The 16371-nt window shown below is 43.7% G+C and overlaps 1 protein-coding gene across 1 annotated transcript in view; it reads left to right on the forward strand.

Moving 5' to 3' along the window:
• Positions 1 to 2488: 2488 nt before the first annotated feature.
• LOC136114641 (5'-AMP-activated protein kinase catalytic subunit alpha-1-like) overlaps positions 2489 to 16371 on the forward strand; it is a 78083-nt gene continuing 64200 nt past the window's right edge. Inside the window, exon 1 of the mRNA XM_065860066.1 lies at positions 2489 to 2615. Within this exon, the coding sequence (XP_065716138.1) occupies positions 2489 to 2615 (127 nt within the window). The remainder of the gene's footprint in view (positions 2616 to 16371) is intronic.

The raw sequence follows: 16371 nt of genomic DNA on the forward strand, positions 1-16371 counted from the left end.
AGGGATGGGAGTTGACAGTAACCTTCCTCTTGAGTCGATGATCTCTCCATGCAAAAATATCCATCGAATTGTCACTCTTTCTACAGTTTCATCTGTTTTTTTTTGAAGGCAGGGTTGGAAGTGATTAGAAAATAATCCAGTTATAGTCAATAATAAAGGAATATGGTCTTTGGTATGTAGAAAGCACACAATGTGTGAATGGAAGGATACTGCCCTAAATGCAATGTGAATGAATGAGTTGGCAAGACAAACTGGAGGACAGGTTATCTGGTCAAGGTAGTAGGAGTTAAGCTGGTCCTACTTCTCTTTGTATTTCCCACAATAGGGTCTGGATTTACAAGGTCGATTGGAAACACAGAGACTTGATGTGTCTGGTTTTTGTGAGTGGCTATGTTTTCTGTCATACTAATACTAAATTTTTAGTAGGACTAGTCTTCTGGCAGCTTATGCTCCTGAATTACCTTACTGAAGGATCAGACTGGTGTTTGCTTATGTCAGAGGAAGGCAGGGAGGTAGAAACATGGCTTTGCCAGCTTGCTTCATCTTAAAATGTCACAGACCTTTCTTCACTGCTGAGCACAGGTGGTTTGGAAACAGTATGCTCCCTGTGCCTGGATGCCACTCCTCATGTCACGTGGCAAAATGGGTTTGCTGGCCATTAGCCTTCTCAGCATCACTGGCAGAGCCAAGCGTATCAGCAGCAACTGCACCTTGAATGGACCATTAAATCATGATATGCAACACACCGCATTATTAGCGCCTGAAACCCTGCCTGCATGTGGGTGTTCAAGAGCTGCTGTGCACTCCCCACAAGCAGGCCTTGCAGCTGCTTATTGCATGGCACCCCGTGGCTGTGGCAATGCAGACAGCCTAGCAATTTCATTGTGATAGTGTATGGGAATTGCGGAAGATAGGCGAGGAGGAGAAAGCTAAACACGCTCAAGTGACCCGCAGCTGGGGTATAAAGAAAACACATACATCACACTAATTGTTTTACTGACCTTGTGTGCTTGACAAGTAGAACCCCTGTGTTAGATAACACAGGCCTGGGAGAAACTCTGGACACCTTATCACTGTGTCTGAGATTCCTGCTTTGTTGTGAGAAAGAGGGGGAGGCTGCGCCTGCCTGAAGCCGTGAAATACAGGCGAGCTCAGCAGGCCCAGCGATCTTCCAGCAGGGCTAAACTTACCAGCGCCTGCGTCCCCGCTTACGCCGCCTCTGCCTGGGAGCTCAGGTGTAGCTACGGAGATCCCCCAGTAGAGAGGTAACCAAAATAAACTTGCTCTTTGCAATTACATTGGTGGCCTCTGGCTCTTCTCGCGACGTGCCTGTGCTTGTGCACACAGATAGCATGATTTCTCAATTAAAAGTATGCATGTGTTCAACACATCTCCTTGCTTTGGCATTAGGAAGGACAACCAGTGCTGTGGGGAGCGCTTAGCCCTAGTTTTCCGCTATCTGCGGGCACACAGGAGAGCTTCCGCTTCGAGATGATGCCACTTCCGATGCCAGTGTTAGCAAACGAAACACATAACCACGGACGTAGTTATATGCGGTGCTTTTATTTCAGTGCTGGGAAACCAGGGGTTCGCACCCAAAGCTGGTTTCAACAACTGATTCAAACTCCATTACATTTATACAATTTGGTCACATACATATTCATTAGGTTTACAACGTATGTGTTGCATATTCATTAGATTACACAACTATTTTACAATTTCAATCACGACATCTTTGGAACTACTTTAAGCATGCGCAGTGTCCTCTGGTGGTCGTTTAGGTGGTCTTCAGGATGAAATAAGTAGTCTTCTTCACTTGTGTCCTTTTCACCTCTTGTCACAGCACATGCGCACTATCCATATGCTCATTATAGAATCCTATGAGACTCTTGGATGCACATCCTACACTTTCAAGATGAGATAAAGGCTAGCTTTCAGCTCTCTATTCTCAAACTAAGAACTTGAATACAACCTGCAAAGCTTCAAGATGAGGTAAGAATCTTGGACATAGTTTACAAAACCGAATACAGCTTACAAAAAAAAAAAAAAAACCACCACAAAAAACCCCCCAGTTCAACTATGACACCAGCAGGCCCCGGCCAGCCCCTCGCACTGCGCCGGCGCTGAGAGTAACCGTCACTACCTCTGAGAAGCGCCCTGCGCCCGCCTTCCCCCCTGGTCCCGAAATCCGGGTGAATCCCCAGTGCTCTTCGGGGGAGGTGATGGTGTAAAAACGCCTCGGTCCTCTCACTCCGTCTCGAAGCCTTTGGGGCTTGTTTCTCACATTCTGTCGCTTCGCCGGGAGGACCCGCCTACAGGAGCCACACCCCTCTGGGCGCCGCTAAACCGATTTAGCCCTTCCCCCTGAAGAGCAATAGTTTGTCCCCGGGGAGGAAGGCGGGGAAGCGCGGAGTTCACTTCCGGGTTTCGGTGCGGACGGGCGCTGCGTAGTTGCTCCTCCCTCACCAGCGTTTCGGTGTAGTGCACTATGCGCAGACTCGGGCCTTGGCTCAAGATGGCGACAGATAAACAGAAGCATGAGCACGGGCGGGTGAAGATTGGGCACTACATTCTGGGTGATACACTTGGCGTCGGTACCTTCGGCAAAGTCAAGGGTGAGCGGTGGGGCCGCAGCCTGCCTCGCGGAGCGGCACGGCCCGGTCGGGCTGCAGGGGGTAGCGTGCCGGGAGGGTGTGTCGGGCAGAGCAGTGGAGTTTCTGTTGCTGGATGAGGGATGCAGTCGCCTGTGATCCCCTCACGGCAGATGGACCCCTGAAGCTGGGGCCAGGTGACCGCCGAGGCCTGACTGGGGCTGGGAGGTGCATGGGGGCTGGGCCGCCGCCCTAGTCCAGGCTTGGACCCGCTCCATCTCCAGTTCAGAGTGTTAGGGGGGTATTGACGTGCGGAAACAACTTTACAACCTATAAAGTCATAAAACTTTACAACTCACAAAGTTATAAAGTAGGTATGTTTATTTCGATGTCGGGCGCAAGGGGGATCATTCCACCATTCATGCGCAACTTCTAACAATATGAGGTGTGTTTAAATACAGTAAGGTGTTACATATTCGTAATGACCCCCAGGAACGCCTATACATATTCATAACCTTTCCCCGCTTCTTATTAAAATGAGTCCCAGGTAATCATTTCCATAGTTTCTGCCTTGACCCCTCCCTGTTGCGCCTGCGCAGTGCCATCTGGTGGTCTTGAGGAGGGGTCTTTGGATGAAGGCTCCTTCAGCTTCATCACAGTGAACTTTTTACCTTTGGCTCATTATGTTGAATTGACTGGTACCCAAGCTGCCAAGTCAATTGAAACCAGACTGGTGCCCCCTTTTTCTGTAAATCTTCGTTATCTTGTCTCCTCAAGTTTACAGTTAGGTGCAGTAAAACTTCTTGGCATTTGATGGGGTTCTGTTTTTCTTAACATAATTGTTTACATAAAGCTCTAAACTAAGCACTTGTTGTGTGGCTAAACCTTAAAGTGTTAGTTTGTTAGTAGGCACCCATTATATGTTTAGTTAACCTTTAAAATGTTAGTTGCCTCTATCAGTATGAGCTTTACCGGGGGTGGTGCCAGGGAAGCTGGGTTGCTGGGCACTGCCCGGCCGTACACGCTGGGCCGGGTGAGTCATTGAGCTGTGGCGATGCTAGTTCCACGGGCCGATGGGGGCTGACCTGTTGGGGCAGCCGCGAGAGGGCGTTTCACATACTGTTAGATAGAGCCCCGGCTCTAGCCGCGATGGCTGTAGGGAGGGGGCCTGGGGCTACGGTTTGAATGCTGCTGAGTGTGCTAGTGTGGAAATAGCGCCTGGTATGTTGTGAATGTTTTTCAGGAAAGAGTTGTGTTAGCTGATTTCTTGGGGACTGAGTGGGACTTGTAGTTCTACAGCAGGAAGTAATCGCTGGAGGAGCAAAAACTTTCTTTTCTATATTTATGGAAATAATTACTGGAAGCTATTGATAATAATAATTAATAATGCTGTGTTTATTTAAAACATCACTGGATGAGTAATTAAAGCAGGCAGTCTTAATTCTTGAGCTGTCTGTATGTTTTTCTGCACAAATACTAATACTTGATGTCTTATAAGGAAGGCAAGCTTTGTTCCTCTACAAGGGGAGAAATAAACATAAAAAGATGGGCATGAGATTATTGGATTAACTGGCAACACAATGGACACACAGACATGGAAAGACTTTGTGCTAAAAACATTTGACCAGTGGTTATCAAAGTTTTTTTTCACCTCAGACTTAAACAACTTTTTATAGTCAGGGTGCAGATGCCATGCAGTAAACTTGAAACCTAGTAGAAATAAAGCAGAAATTAAACTTTCCCTTGATGCCATTCACTGCAAGTGAAAAAAACTCTGCATTATCTTAAACTGTTCCTGCTGTGTTGTTTGTGAGAACTGTTGAAATACTGGGGTATACAAATCGAAAGTGTTGTTTCACAAACTAGCAAGGTCCTCTCCTAATGTCGGCCATAGGGAAAAAGGGACGAGATCCTCATGATCTCCCACTTTTATATGAAGTATTCAGGTGAATAGAATGTTATACACAGTTGGTCAGTTTTTTGGTTGCCTGTTTCTCCTTGCCCCTCTCCCGAGATGTCCATCCGTGCTTATCAATAACTTCACATTCCATTGCTATGTTTACCAAAACATGTATCTGGTTCTCCAGGAAAATGCAGCTAATATGAAGGTTTTAGCTGACAGGCAAATTCATTAAAAGAGAAACTTGTTTTTTAACAAAACCAGGACACTCATGTACCAGTATAATTAGTAGAAAAACCTCCAGCTTATTCTGTTGTATCTAATGTGCTAACTGGCTTTTAACATTATATCTTTTTTCAGTGTAGATGTTCCTATTGTATGTTCTCTACACAAGCTTTTTCAACTATTGGCGTGTTCTGAAGGAATTACTTATGTTTCAGCAGTCTGTTACCATGTTTTGTTTCAAATTTACCTCCCTTTAGTTCTGCCCAGAAGTAGCATTGAATTGTGGTCATATCTTTGTATGATTGAAGAAAGTGAATGAAGAACATAGATTTTCCTTTCTAGAAATTGAGTGTGATGTCATGAACAGTGCTCTGCATAATAGTAGAACGAAATCCTACCTGGAGGTCACTTGTTAATAAGGAACTTCTGGCATCCTGTAGAAACTGGGAATATATTTGACTCTAAGAATATCTAGGAAAGTAGCAGAAGAATATTTTGAAGAGTAAAGCCCATTGAGTCTCCTTTTTTCCAAGGCTGGTTTATAAAGTGACACCGTCACCTGTCATCCACTGCGGAGCAGTGTGTGAGCTGGCACAGGCAGGATGCAGGAACAACCACAAAACCATGGATGAAATAAATGCAAAGTGTAAATTTATTTTCGTTACCTCACCAACCTGGGAATAGCCAAAGCAGCACCCAGGCAGAGGCACACAAGTGGGGATGCAGGCACTGCAGAGTTTGGTTCATGTTAAAGGATCAGTGAACCTGCTGGTTTTGCCTGTATTTCAGGGATTTGTGCAGGTCTAGTTTTCCATTGTGTTTTGATCTTCTCCACAACAAAGCAGGAATCTCAAGCATGTTCAGTAGGGTGCTTCTAAATCTGTCACAGGCCTATGTTATCTAAACACAGCTGTTCTACTTGCCAAGCACACAAGACTAAACAACAATTAGTATGATTGTCCTGGTTTAAACTGAGCTAGCAATATAATCATGATAGCTGCTCGCTCACTTTCCCCATTCCCACCCCCAAATAGGAGAGAGAATCAAAAGGGAAGGGAGGAACTTGGATTGAGATACACACAGTTTAATAAAATAATAAAAAAACTAATATACTACTAATAAATATATATATAATAGAAATAGAATATAAAAGATACTTAATGCAATTCCTCATGAACTCTGCACTGAGCAGCCAGTACTAGGAAGTAGCACCCTGGTCCTGAACAGCCAATCCTGGAAAGAGGAGAAAAAGGCAGAAAGGCCCAGAAGCCTCTGCAAAATGGCAGGATGGCAAAAGGCTGAACTAAAGAAACTCCCAAACAGAACTCCACCCAACAGGTCTCTGTCCTGGTTCTAACCGAATGAGGAAAGAACTTAGCTGGAAGATCCCGACTCTCCTTAAATATGAAGCCTGATGCTAACGGCATGGAATATTCTTATTGATCAGTCTGGATGTCAGACAAGGTCTGCCCCATCTCTGCCCCCCTTACTAGCTGCCTCATGCCTGTGGGCAGAGTGCTCAGAATTGTCCTTGGCTCTCAGACCAGAGCAATGAAAAATATTAGCTCTGTCCCAGGGCGTTATCTTCTTGTTCTCAAACTAAGTCCAAACAATGACCATGCTAGCTATGAAAAAGAAAGGTTTCTAACTGCATGAAGGAAAACTAACTAGTTTTCAGTCAAACCAGCACAATGATTCATGTGTTTTTCTATACCCTAACTGCAAGTTATTTGAGTGTGTTTACAGTCCTCCTTGCCAATCTTCCATTGTTTTCCTGTATTCAACCCCCTCACTCAAGAGACCGCTCCTGCTGAGACTGGCAAAGCTGGAGGGCAGTTGTGGAGAAGGCAAAGCTGGGCTTGCAGGGTAGTTTAGAGGCATGCAATAAACACATATAGAAAAAGGAATAAACATATCCCTACAATAATGCTTTGAATCACGTTTCACTCATCTTGTCTGGGGATTAAACCATTCATCCAGCCAGGCACCACCGGTAGATTGTTTCATTTGATGCATTAAGTCCCGAAGATATTGAATATCATCGTCTACACTAGCTGATTCATCAGTTATGTTGAACATGCCTTCAAAATCAAAGCAGTGTTTATGGTGTTGAAGATTGGGAGTTTACTGCCGGTTGATTTTTGTAATGTTCCTTGGCATTCCTACTTGGAAAAAGCAGCAATGAGGAACATTAATATCAAAACCACTTAGTGTAGCATAATTCTGTAATGCAGCTACTGGGGTTGGCATGCCAATGAAACATTGTCAAAAAAATCTGCAGCTGTTAATCCTCTCTCAATACAAAAGGCAAATAAGTTAGTTACAGTAGAGGCTGACCAAATCTAAGTATTTACATGTTGATCTTGCAGAAATGTATCCAGGTCATGTGCTTGTAGTACAAGACTACAAAGCACAAAGAGCCAAGTTGTGATAAGGGAGGAAAACAGGAGTGTAATTTCCTTCTAGTAATACATATGTGTTACTCTAGCTCTTGCCGCTAATATTAGTCCAGATAACCTGATATCAGGTAATTACTCACACAGTTTGGAGAGCTATAACTTGTGCTTTTTCAGATTGAACTTCAATTTGATGTTGGGTCTGTGACACCAATAACACCATTCCAATGCTGTCTCCTCTACATAAAGCACAGGTATTTGTTGAAGATAACTGAAATATAACAACTCTAGAATCTGATATCAATGAAGGATGTAAAATAAGAGGACAAGTCAAGGTACAGGACCATATAGCATTCTCAGGGGTTGTTATATGAACCTTGCCAGTCTTCCATTATTTTACCACAAGCAGTGACCCCCAACTGGCAACTGAAGTACCATTTCTTTCCTTGAGAACTTGGTGCCTACTTAAATACAGAGGAAAAGAGATAAGGGAGAAGACAGGCATCAGATTACCACAGTATCACAGTATGTTTGGGATTGGAAGGGACCTCAAAAGATCATCTAGTCCAATCCCCCTGCTGGAGCAGGAACACCTAGGAGAGGTTGCACAGGAATGTGTCCAGGCGGGCTTTGAATGTCTCCAGGGAAGGAGACTCCACAACCTCCCTGGGCAGCCTGTTCCAGTGCTCTGTCACCCTCACTGAGAAGAAGTTCTTTCTCAAATTTAAGTGGAACCTCTTGTGTTCCAGCTTGATCCCATTGCCCCTTGTCCTATCATTGTTTGCCACTGAGAAGAGCCTGGCTCCGTCCTCGTGGCACTCACCCTTTCTATATTTATAAACATTAATAAGGTCACCCCTCAGTCTCCTCTTCTCCAAACTAAAGAGACCCAGCTCCCTCAGCCTTTCTTCATAAGGGAGGTGCTCCACTCCCTTAATCATCTTTGTTGCCCTACGCTGGACCCTCTCCAGCAGTTCCCTGTCCTTCTTGAACTGAGGGGCCCAGAACTGGACACAATATTCCAGATGGGGTCTCACCAGGGCGGAGCAGAGGGGAAGGAGGACCTCTCTCGATCTACTGACCACCCCCTTTCTAATACACCCGAGGATGCCATTAGTCTTCCTGGCCACAAGGGCACAGTGCTGGCTCATGGTCATCCTGTTGTCCACCAGGACCCCCAGGTCCCTTTCCCCTACACTGCTCTCTAATATGTAATTTCCCAACCTATACTGGAACCTGGGGTTGTTCCTGCCCAGATGCAGGACTCTACACTTTCCCTTGTTAAATTTCATCAGGTTATTCCCCACCCAACTCTCCAGCCTGTCCAGGTCTCGCTGGATGGCAGCACAGCCTTCTGGCGTGTCAGCCACTCCTCCTAGCTTAGTGTCATCAGCGAACTTGCTCATAGTACACTCAATTCCTTTGTCTGAATTGTTAATGAATATACTGAATAATATTGGCCCCAGTACTGACCCCTGAGGCACTCCACTAGATACTGGCCTCCAACTAGACTCCGCACCATTGACCACCACTCTCTGGCTTCTCCCTTTAAGCCAGTTTGAAACCCACCTCACTACTCTGTTGTCTAGACCACACCTCCTCAATTTAGCTGTGAGGATGCTGTGAGAGACTGTGTCAAAGGCTTTAGTGAAGTCAAGGTAGACCACATCCACCGCTCTGCCATCATCCATCCACCTTGTTACATTCTCATAAAAGGCTATGAGGTTGGTCAAGCATGACTTACCCTTGGTAAAGCCATGCTGACTGCCCCTAATGACCCTCTTATCCTTGATATGCCTTGAGATGACACCAAGGGCAAGCTGTTCCATTACTTTCCCAGGGACGGAGGTGAGGCTGACCGGTCTATAATTACCCAGGTCCCCCTTCTTGCCCTTTTTGAAGACTGGAGTGACCTTTGCTTTCCTCCAATCCTTGGGCACCTCTCCCGTTTCCCAAGACTTGGCAAAAATGATGGAGAGCGGTCCAGCAATGACTTCAGCCAGCTCCCTCAGCACCCGCGGATGCATCCCATCTGGACCCATGGATTTATGGATGTCCAGACTATTTAATTGCTCCCTAACCCAGTCCTCATCGACTAAAGCAAACTCCTCCATTGACCTGGCTTCCTCCGGGGTCTCAGGGGTACAGGGTTCCCCAGGACAGCCTCCAGCAGAGCAGACAGAGACAAAGAAGGCATTCAGTAATTCTGTCTTCTCTGTGTCTTCCACCACCAGGGCACCCACCTCATTCATCAGTGGGCCTACATTGCCTCTGGTATTAGTTTTATCTGCTATGTATTTGAAAAGTTCTTTTTGCTGTCCTTGACCCCTCTCGCCAGCTGTAATTCTAAGGAGGCCTTGGCTATCCTTGCTGCCTTCCTACATCCTCTAACAGCAGCCTTATATTCCTCCCAGGTGGCCAGCCCCTGCTTCCATGACCTGTAAACTCTTCTGCTTGAGCATATCCGACAGATCCCTATTCAACCACACAGGCCTCCTGGCTCCCTTCCTCGACCTCCTACGTGTGGGGATGCTCTGATCCTGAGCATGGAAGAAGCAATCTCTGAATGCAATCCAGTTCTCTTGGGCCCCTTTTCCTTCAAGCAGTCTTGCCCACGGGATTTCCCCTAGCAATTGCTTGAAAAGGCCGAAGTTAGCCCTGCTATAGTCCAGGGTTGCAATTCTACTTGCTGTTCTGTTCCTGCCACACAAGATGCTGAACTCCACCATGTCGTGGTCACTGCAACCCCAGGCAGCCCTCAACCTTTACTGTTTCGACCAGACCCTCCTTGTTAGTGAGGATGAGATCCAGCAGTGCACCTCTCCTAGTCGGCTCCTCCACCATCTGCATGAGGAAGTTATCATCAGTGCACTGGAGGAACCTCCTGGACTGTGGCTGGCTGGCTGAATGGTCCTTCCAGCAAACATCAGGGAATTTAAAATCACCCACAACAACCAGGGCCTGTGACTGTGAGGCCACTCTCAGCTGCGCATAGAAGGCCTCATCAACTTCCTCAGCCTGATCTGGTGGCCTGTAATAGACACCTACAACAGTATCACCCCTGCCAGCCTGTCCCTTGATCCTGACCCATACACTCTCAACTCGTTCCTCATCCGCTCCTGGGCAGAATTTAGTACATTGCAGTTGCTCTCTCACATAGAGAGCAACTCCACCACCACGCCTGGTTGGCCTGTCTTTCCTGAAAAGGGCATAGCCATCCATGACCACATTCCAGTCATGTGAACTGTCCCACGATGTTTCTGTAATTGCCACCAGATCATAATCTCCCGACCGAACATAGGATTCTAACTCCTCCTCCTTATTCCCCATGCTGCGTGCATTGGTCTACAGGCATTTCAGGGTGTGAGCAGAGCACACCAATTTCTCCCTAGGGGCACAGGAGGCCACCCGGTCCTCATCCATTTTAGAATGCTGCCCCACTGGGGCAAGCCCAACTACAACCCCATCCCCCTTCGAGCCTAGTTTAAAGCTCTCCAAATGAGCCCAGCTAATTCCTGCCCCAGCATCCTTTTGCCCCTGTGAGATAAGCCTTTCCCGCGTAACGCTGTCCGGACTGGAGTCTTATAAAGCCAGCCATTATCAAAAAAACCAAAGCCCTGCCTGTAGCACCAGTCTTGGAGCCAACCATTTAGAGATTGAATTTTCCCATTCCACCCCACATCGTCACTTGAAGAGGGAAGGAGTGAAGAGAAGATCACTTGAGCCCCTGAGTCTTTCACCATCCTTCCCAAGACCTTGAAATCGTTCTTCATTCCCCTCAGACTGCGGGAAGCAGCTTCCTCCCCATCTGTCTGGAAGACCAGCAGCGGGTAGTAGTCTGTCGGGTGCACCAGTCCTTCTTCATGGAGGGGCTACATAGTTGAGGGGAGGAGTCAAAGATATATATATATATATTTTTTATCCAGTGCACTGCACAAAACTAAGGTGGGCATACCTATTGTTGTGTTAAGAGGGTTGATTTAGAAGTTAAGCCCTTTTGTTTTAGTGCAGCTGGGCTGAACCCCTGACTGATGCCCAATTATGTCAAATAACCCTAAGTCAGCACTATTAGTCCAGTTGTGCTCAACAGCTGGTCCTGGCTCAACAGCGTATGCCCTGGCACAGATTCACAAATAGTATAATATACACTACAAGTCTGAGTGCATTCAATGAGAAATTCTCACTATTAGATCCACAGATAATGAGGTTTATTAAAGCAACAGGTACAGGTTCTTTTAGATGCTGTTGATAAATACAATGCCTACAAAAACACTTTAGTTGCAAAATACACTTTAGTTGTAAAAAATACACATTAGTTGCAAGAAATAAGTATTGGTACCAAATATATATAAATTCTTAGATTACTATATAGCTCTATTGCCTTCCTTAAGTGTTCTGGGAATTTATTTAGGAACTGGAAGCAAGTGTTCATGGATTAATGATCTGTTTACATAAATTAAGTTTTATTATCTTGTCCTTGGATGTTGTTTTTATCTTGCTCTAGCTGTACTTCATAAAGGGCATATTTTCTGTGCTGTACTAGTTTTCTTCCTGAGCACACATTTTCATCATTTAATACCAGATATGTGATTGTTTTCCTGTAATCCTCAGCATTTTCCTTCTTTGGTGACTGATATGGTTTCATCAACTGACAATAAAAGGAAAAACTGTAGCTTTTTTTTATTCAGTTAGGGTTTTCCTTGATAGTTCATGTGATGTAGGGGGTTGGGTATGTGGCTTTTTGAAAGTGGGTCTGCTGTCAAGGTAGCTGTCAGATGACTTCACCCTGCTACTTACCCTTTTACCCTCCCAGACAGATAACTGTTACTGATGTGTTATTTTTTTCAGTTTAACTGTTCATCTGGCTGTACTAGCCTGAAATAACTACTGACTGACTTTAATCATTTGACTGTGCTTCAGATGGGCAGTCATGGAGAAGGCAAAGCTAAAACACCACAGAAGTAAAAAACTGTGGGGTAAAAGAGAGTACTGAACCTAAACCTAAATCAGTTATGTGGAGTTTTTTTGGTGGTGTTTTGTTTTGGGCTTGTTTGTTTGTTTTTTGGTGTTTTTTGGGGGGGGGGTTGTTTGTTTGTGGGGTTTTTGTGGGGTTTTTTTTGGGGGGTGGGTTTTTTTTGGTGGTGGTAGGTTTTTTTTGTGTTTTTTTTTTTGGGGGGGGTTGTTTTTTTGTGTGTGTTGGGTTTTTTGGGGGAGGGTTGTTTGTTTTGTGGTTGTTTTTGTTTTTTAAGCTGATGTTTCCTGCTGAAACCAAATGTAAAATTTATTTCCAGATATTTTTTTTTAATAGCTTTCATAAAGGGAAGAGTAGTCAAGCTTCCAGTGATTTGTACTGAGAAAATAAGGGTACTAGTTAAGATTGTAAATATATTTGTTTCAGTCTATAGAACTAGGTTAAAAATCCTGGTCTGTGCAGCCTGCCAAACTGATGTAAATAGACTGTCTTGATTAAGGCAGTGATAAGAGACCTGGGAATGGACAGTGAAGATCACTTTGCTATCTAATGTTGTTGTGCAACAATATGCCTTTGCACAGCATTAACTTTTTTTTTTTTTGTTAAATTAGCATAAAAATTTGTTTAGCTCATATTTTTAATGACTGCCTTCCTCTGAGCCTTGGGTTGGCTTTTTGGCATGTGACAGAAAGGCTTCATTAAATACAAAATATGGTTGTTCAGCTTTTTACTACAGCCTTCATGACTGGTACCTGTATTTCATAAGAATATGTGAATGGCCTTGGGATCTGTTTTCCAGTCAGAGATATGGTGAACTAAGTTTAGAGACTGTTGTTCCTGCACTTGAACAGTTAAAACATGTCATCGCTGCTTTGAGTCTGTCTTGGAAATTCTGATGTTATGCATAGCCATAATGAAGCTTGAAGGCAATTTGCATTATCAAAGAAAAAAGAAATATAGGGAAACGTTGACTCTGTAAAGGGAACTTCTTTTCACAGCGATTCTTTTGAAGGACTGATAGCTCATAAAGGCTTAGGGTGACTAACATAAATATATTTTGATTACTTCTTATTTGTGAGCCTTCCCCTTCATAGTTAAAACTTTTGTCAAGAGGTAATACAAAGTAGCTTTTGTAAAGATAACACTGGCTTCTTTTCTACATGATGTTATCTGAGGTCTTACTTTTAGTTGTTGTCTTTATGCCAAATTCAAAAGTAATCAGTGGTTTCTTACCAGTTTTAGTGTCTGCTGCTTTGCTGATACCAGATACCTTGGAACTGCTTCATCATATAAGTTCTTATGGGATGTGGATAAAGACTTAAAACCTTAGTAACAGTTCAGTATGGTTTCTTCTTGGAATTAACAGTTTAGTTCTAATGTGATAGTACACAAACAATAACAAAGCTGCAAAGTCACTTTACAGTAGGAAAAAAAATGACAGCTCTTATTTATCTTTACTAAATGCATACGGAAAAACTTGTATTTGCTATTACATTATGCAGCAAAGTGAAGATTACTTTTGTCTGGGAAGACTGAAAGATTTCTGAAAAAAATACATAGTTTAAGACTTTGAATATGAGTTGTTGCAGTAACCAAACAGTGCTAATGGATAATTGGTGGATCACATCCAAGACAGTTTTATTTCATTAAGTAGATGGTTAATGGAAACTCATATCTTAAAAAGCGAAATTTTATATAATCTTAAATTGAATGGGGAGGGGAAATTACTGAAGAAAATAGCCATTCAATTTTAAAAGTCTTAAGCAAGTGAAGAGGCTTTTTGGGATCTTTTTGTACTTGCACAAAACCACAGTGTGTTATCATTTCAATTATTTATTTGAAGTTAGCGAATGGCTGAAGAAGCAGAAAAACTTTTCTTCCAGTCAATGAATAAAATCAAGGCTTGAGACACACAGTCTTGAAGGCTGTGATGGCTAAAATTGGTTTCAGTCAACTGCAAATATTACTGTTTAAGTACTTTGAATGAAAACTGTGTTTGAATAAACTGTTTTCTTATGTTCCTTGCATATTGAACATAGAATGTTGTAGCTAATAAATGACTTTCTAATGTTTTTCTGAGTTCTGATTCCAGTTTTCATCTAAGGTAGACTGAGAAATCAGAAATGAAACAAACTTGCTGATAAATTAAACTTTATAATGCAATGCATGTAAGAACTGAATATCTTAATATTTATATGCTAAGCTGTAGAATTGCTCAAATGTATGCTACTTACATTGAAGGTGTTGAGGTGTTGTGGCAGATGTACTTCCCATTCTCTCTCCCCCCCCTCCCTTCCCAAACAACAGAAGCTTCTAGGCTGATGGACCACTATGGTCATGTACACACCTCTTGATCAACAGGGCCACTGACCAATGAAACACCTTGGTTGAGAGAAGTTACTGGACCACTACCATAAATGACCACAGCTCAGATTTAACTAGGTTATAAATGGAGTCTGCTGGAGACCCCCTTTGAGTTGGTCTTCCTTGGAGCAGTGGATATGGAGTCCTCTTTAGACTGGCTGTCTAAGGAAGGTTCCTTGAGGATTGAGGTGCCTTGCCTAATTGGCAAGTGATCTTCTGGGTACCCTTGAATGTCTTCACTTTGTATGAGTGGGAATGTAGTCATTACAAATTAAAGGAATTTATCCTGTCAGCAATTACGAACCTAAGGATGTGTAGGCAATATGCATCCTGTCAGCAATGACTAACTTAAGGATATGCAGCCAGTGGACCAGTACCAGGTCAGTCTGCTCTTTAAACCAAGATATATTTAAGGAACTCCTTATCAGGAGCTGCTGTCCTTGCAGTTTGAACATCCTGGAACACATGTAATTAGTGACGTTTGTTTACCATATATCTTGAGACTGTCAGATAGAATGTCCCTTGGATGAACTTTGCTCATTATAATACTAAAAATAAGGTCCAGAGGTCAAAAGACCCTTGCCTAGGTGAAGACCCTAACCCATGAGCATGTGTAGTACAAGAAAATGAATGTGTAACCATATGTAAATTACTAACCAATCCTGGAAAGGGGGTGGAAACATGGAGAGGTACTTATCAAAATCAAAAGTATACATTATGTAAGTACTGTGAAGGTGGTGTGCTAGCTTTGTGGTTTTACCACCTAGCATCTGACATTGTGCAATCTTGTAATAAAATGATATTTCAGCTCTGTGTGTATGATTGGCAGATTGCACACCAGGTAAAGAACCCTGATTTTGGGACAACAGAAAGATGCGCATATTGAATCCATCACTCCAGAGTTTTGGGATCTGATCCCTTGAGTTTGAATCAGCTGTGTAGTAATTGAATTCCTAATTGCTATCTGAGATCTGTGTTTTATAATGTTGTCAGAGTGCTGAATAATTTTGGATAAACCCCATTTCTAGTTGGTTCTCCACTAAACAGTTCTGGTTAGAATAAAGTCTGTTTGGAGTTTATTGCCTGTGTAAATTGAATTTCAGAGTGCCTCTGTGATATTTAAATTGGTGTAGTTGAGCAGAATATCAGTATTTGAGAAATTAGAGGCACAGCTGTAAACCTTCCCCCCCCTTGCACACAGTGGGTGGAAGAAAAATGGTTTGATCCTAGCATGGTTGTAACCACGTGTGCCACCCTGTGTGTCTGTTTAAAACGAGCATGGGACCTGTATAAATACTATAAGCAACTGGAACAGGATAATTCTAAGAGACAGTTGAAGATAAATGGTTTAAAGATAGAAATGAAAAGAAAAAGAGAGCAGACACATGTATTGGAACAAAAGATTGAGATCACACTGGCACAAGTGGGCTGGCACAAGTTGGGGAGCCCCCCTCCACCATGACCCGAAATCAAAAGTTGATGGCAGGTATGGATTCCAAGGAGGATTGGGATGGAGAAGTTTGGGGAGACCCTGATGAAAGCAGTTCTAATGAAATTGAGGAATTGGAGGGAAAATACATGATCTCTTATTAAAACAGAGAGGCACACAGGTCTACAAGGTAGGAAACCCTAAGCTGTTGTCTGTGCAACCCCAGGGATAGTCCTGAGCCTAGTGAATTGCAATGGAGACTGACACACTGTTAAGTGTGAGACAGGAGGGTGCAGGGGACCTGCACTGGATGGCCTCCCCCATCCTGGAAACCTAAACCATTCCATGGCTGGTCAGACTGGACCCCCCTCCTCCCAGAACCTGAACCCCATTCCCAAGTCAAATTTACCATCCAGGAGGGAATGAATTACTAGAGGAGAAAACTGGTTCGGCAACCGTGCCCCCTCCGCCTTTAGGAGGGTAAACTTGACCCT

The sequence above is a fragment of the Patagioenas fasciata genome, chromosome W (genome assembly GCF_037038585.1).
Source record: "Patagioenas fasciata isolate bPatFas1 chromosome W, bPatFas1.hap1, whole genome shotgun sequence".
NCBI classification, from domain to species: Eukaryota; Metazoa; Chordata; class Aves; order Columbiformes; family Columbidae; genus Patagioenas; species Patagioenas fasciata.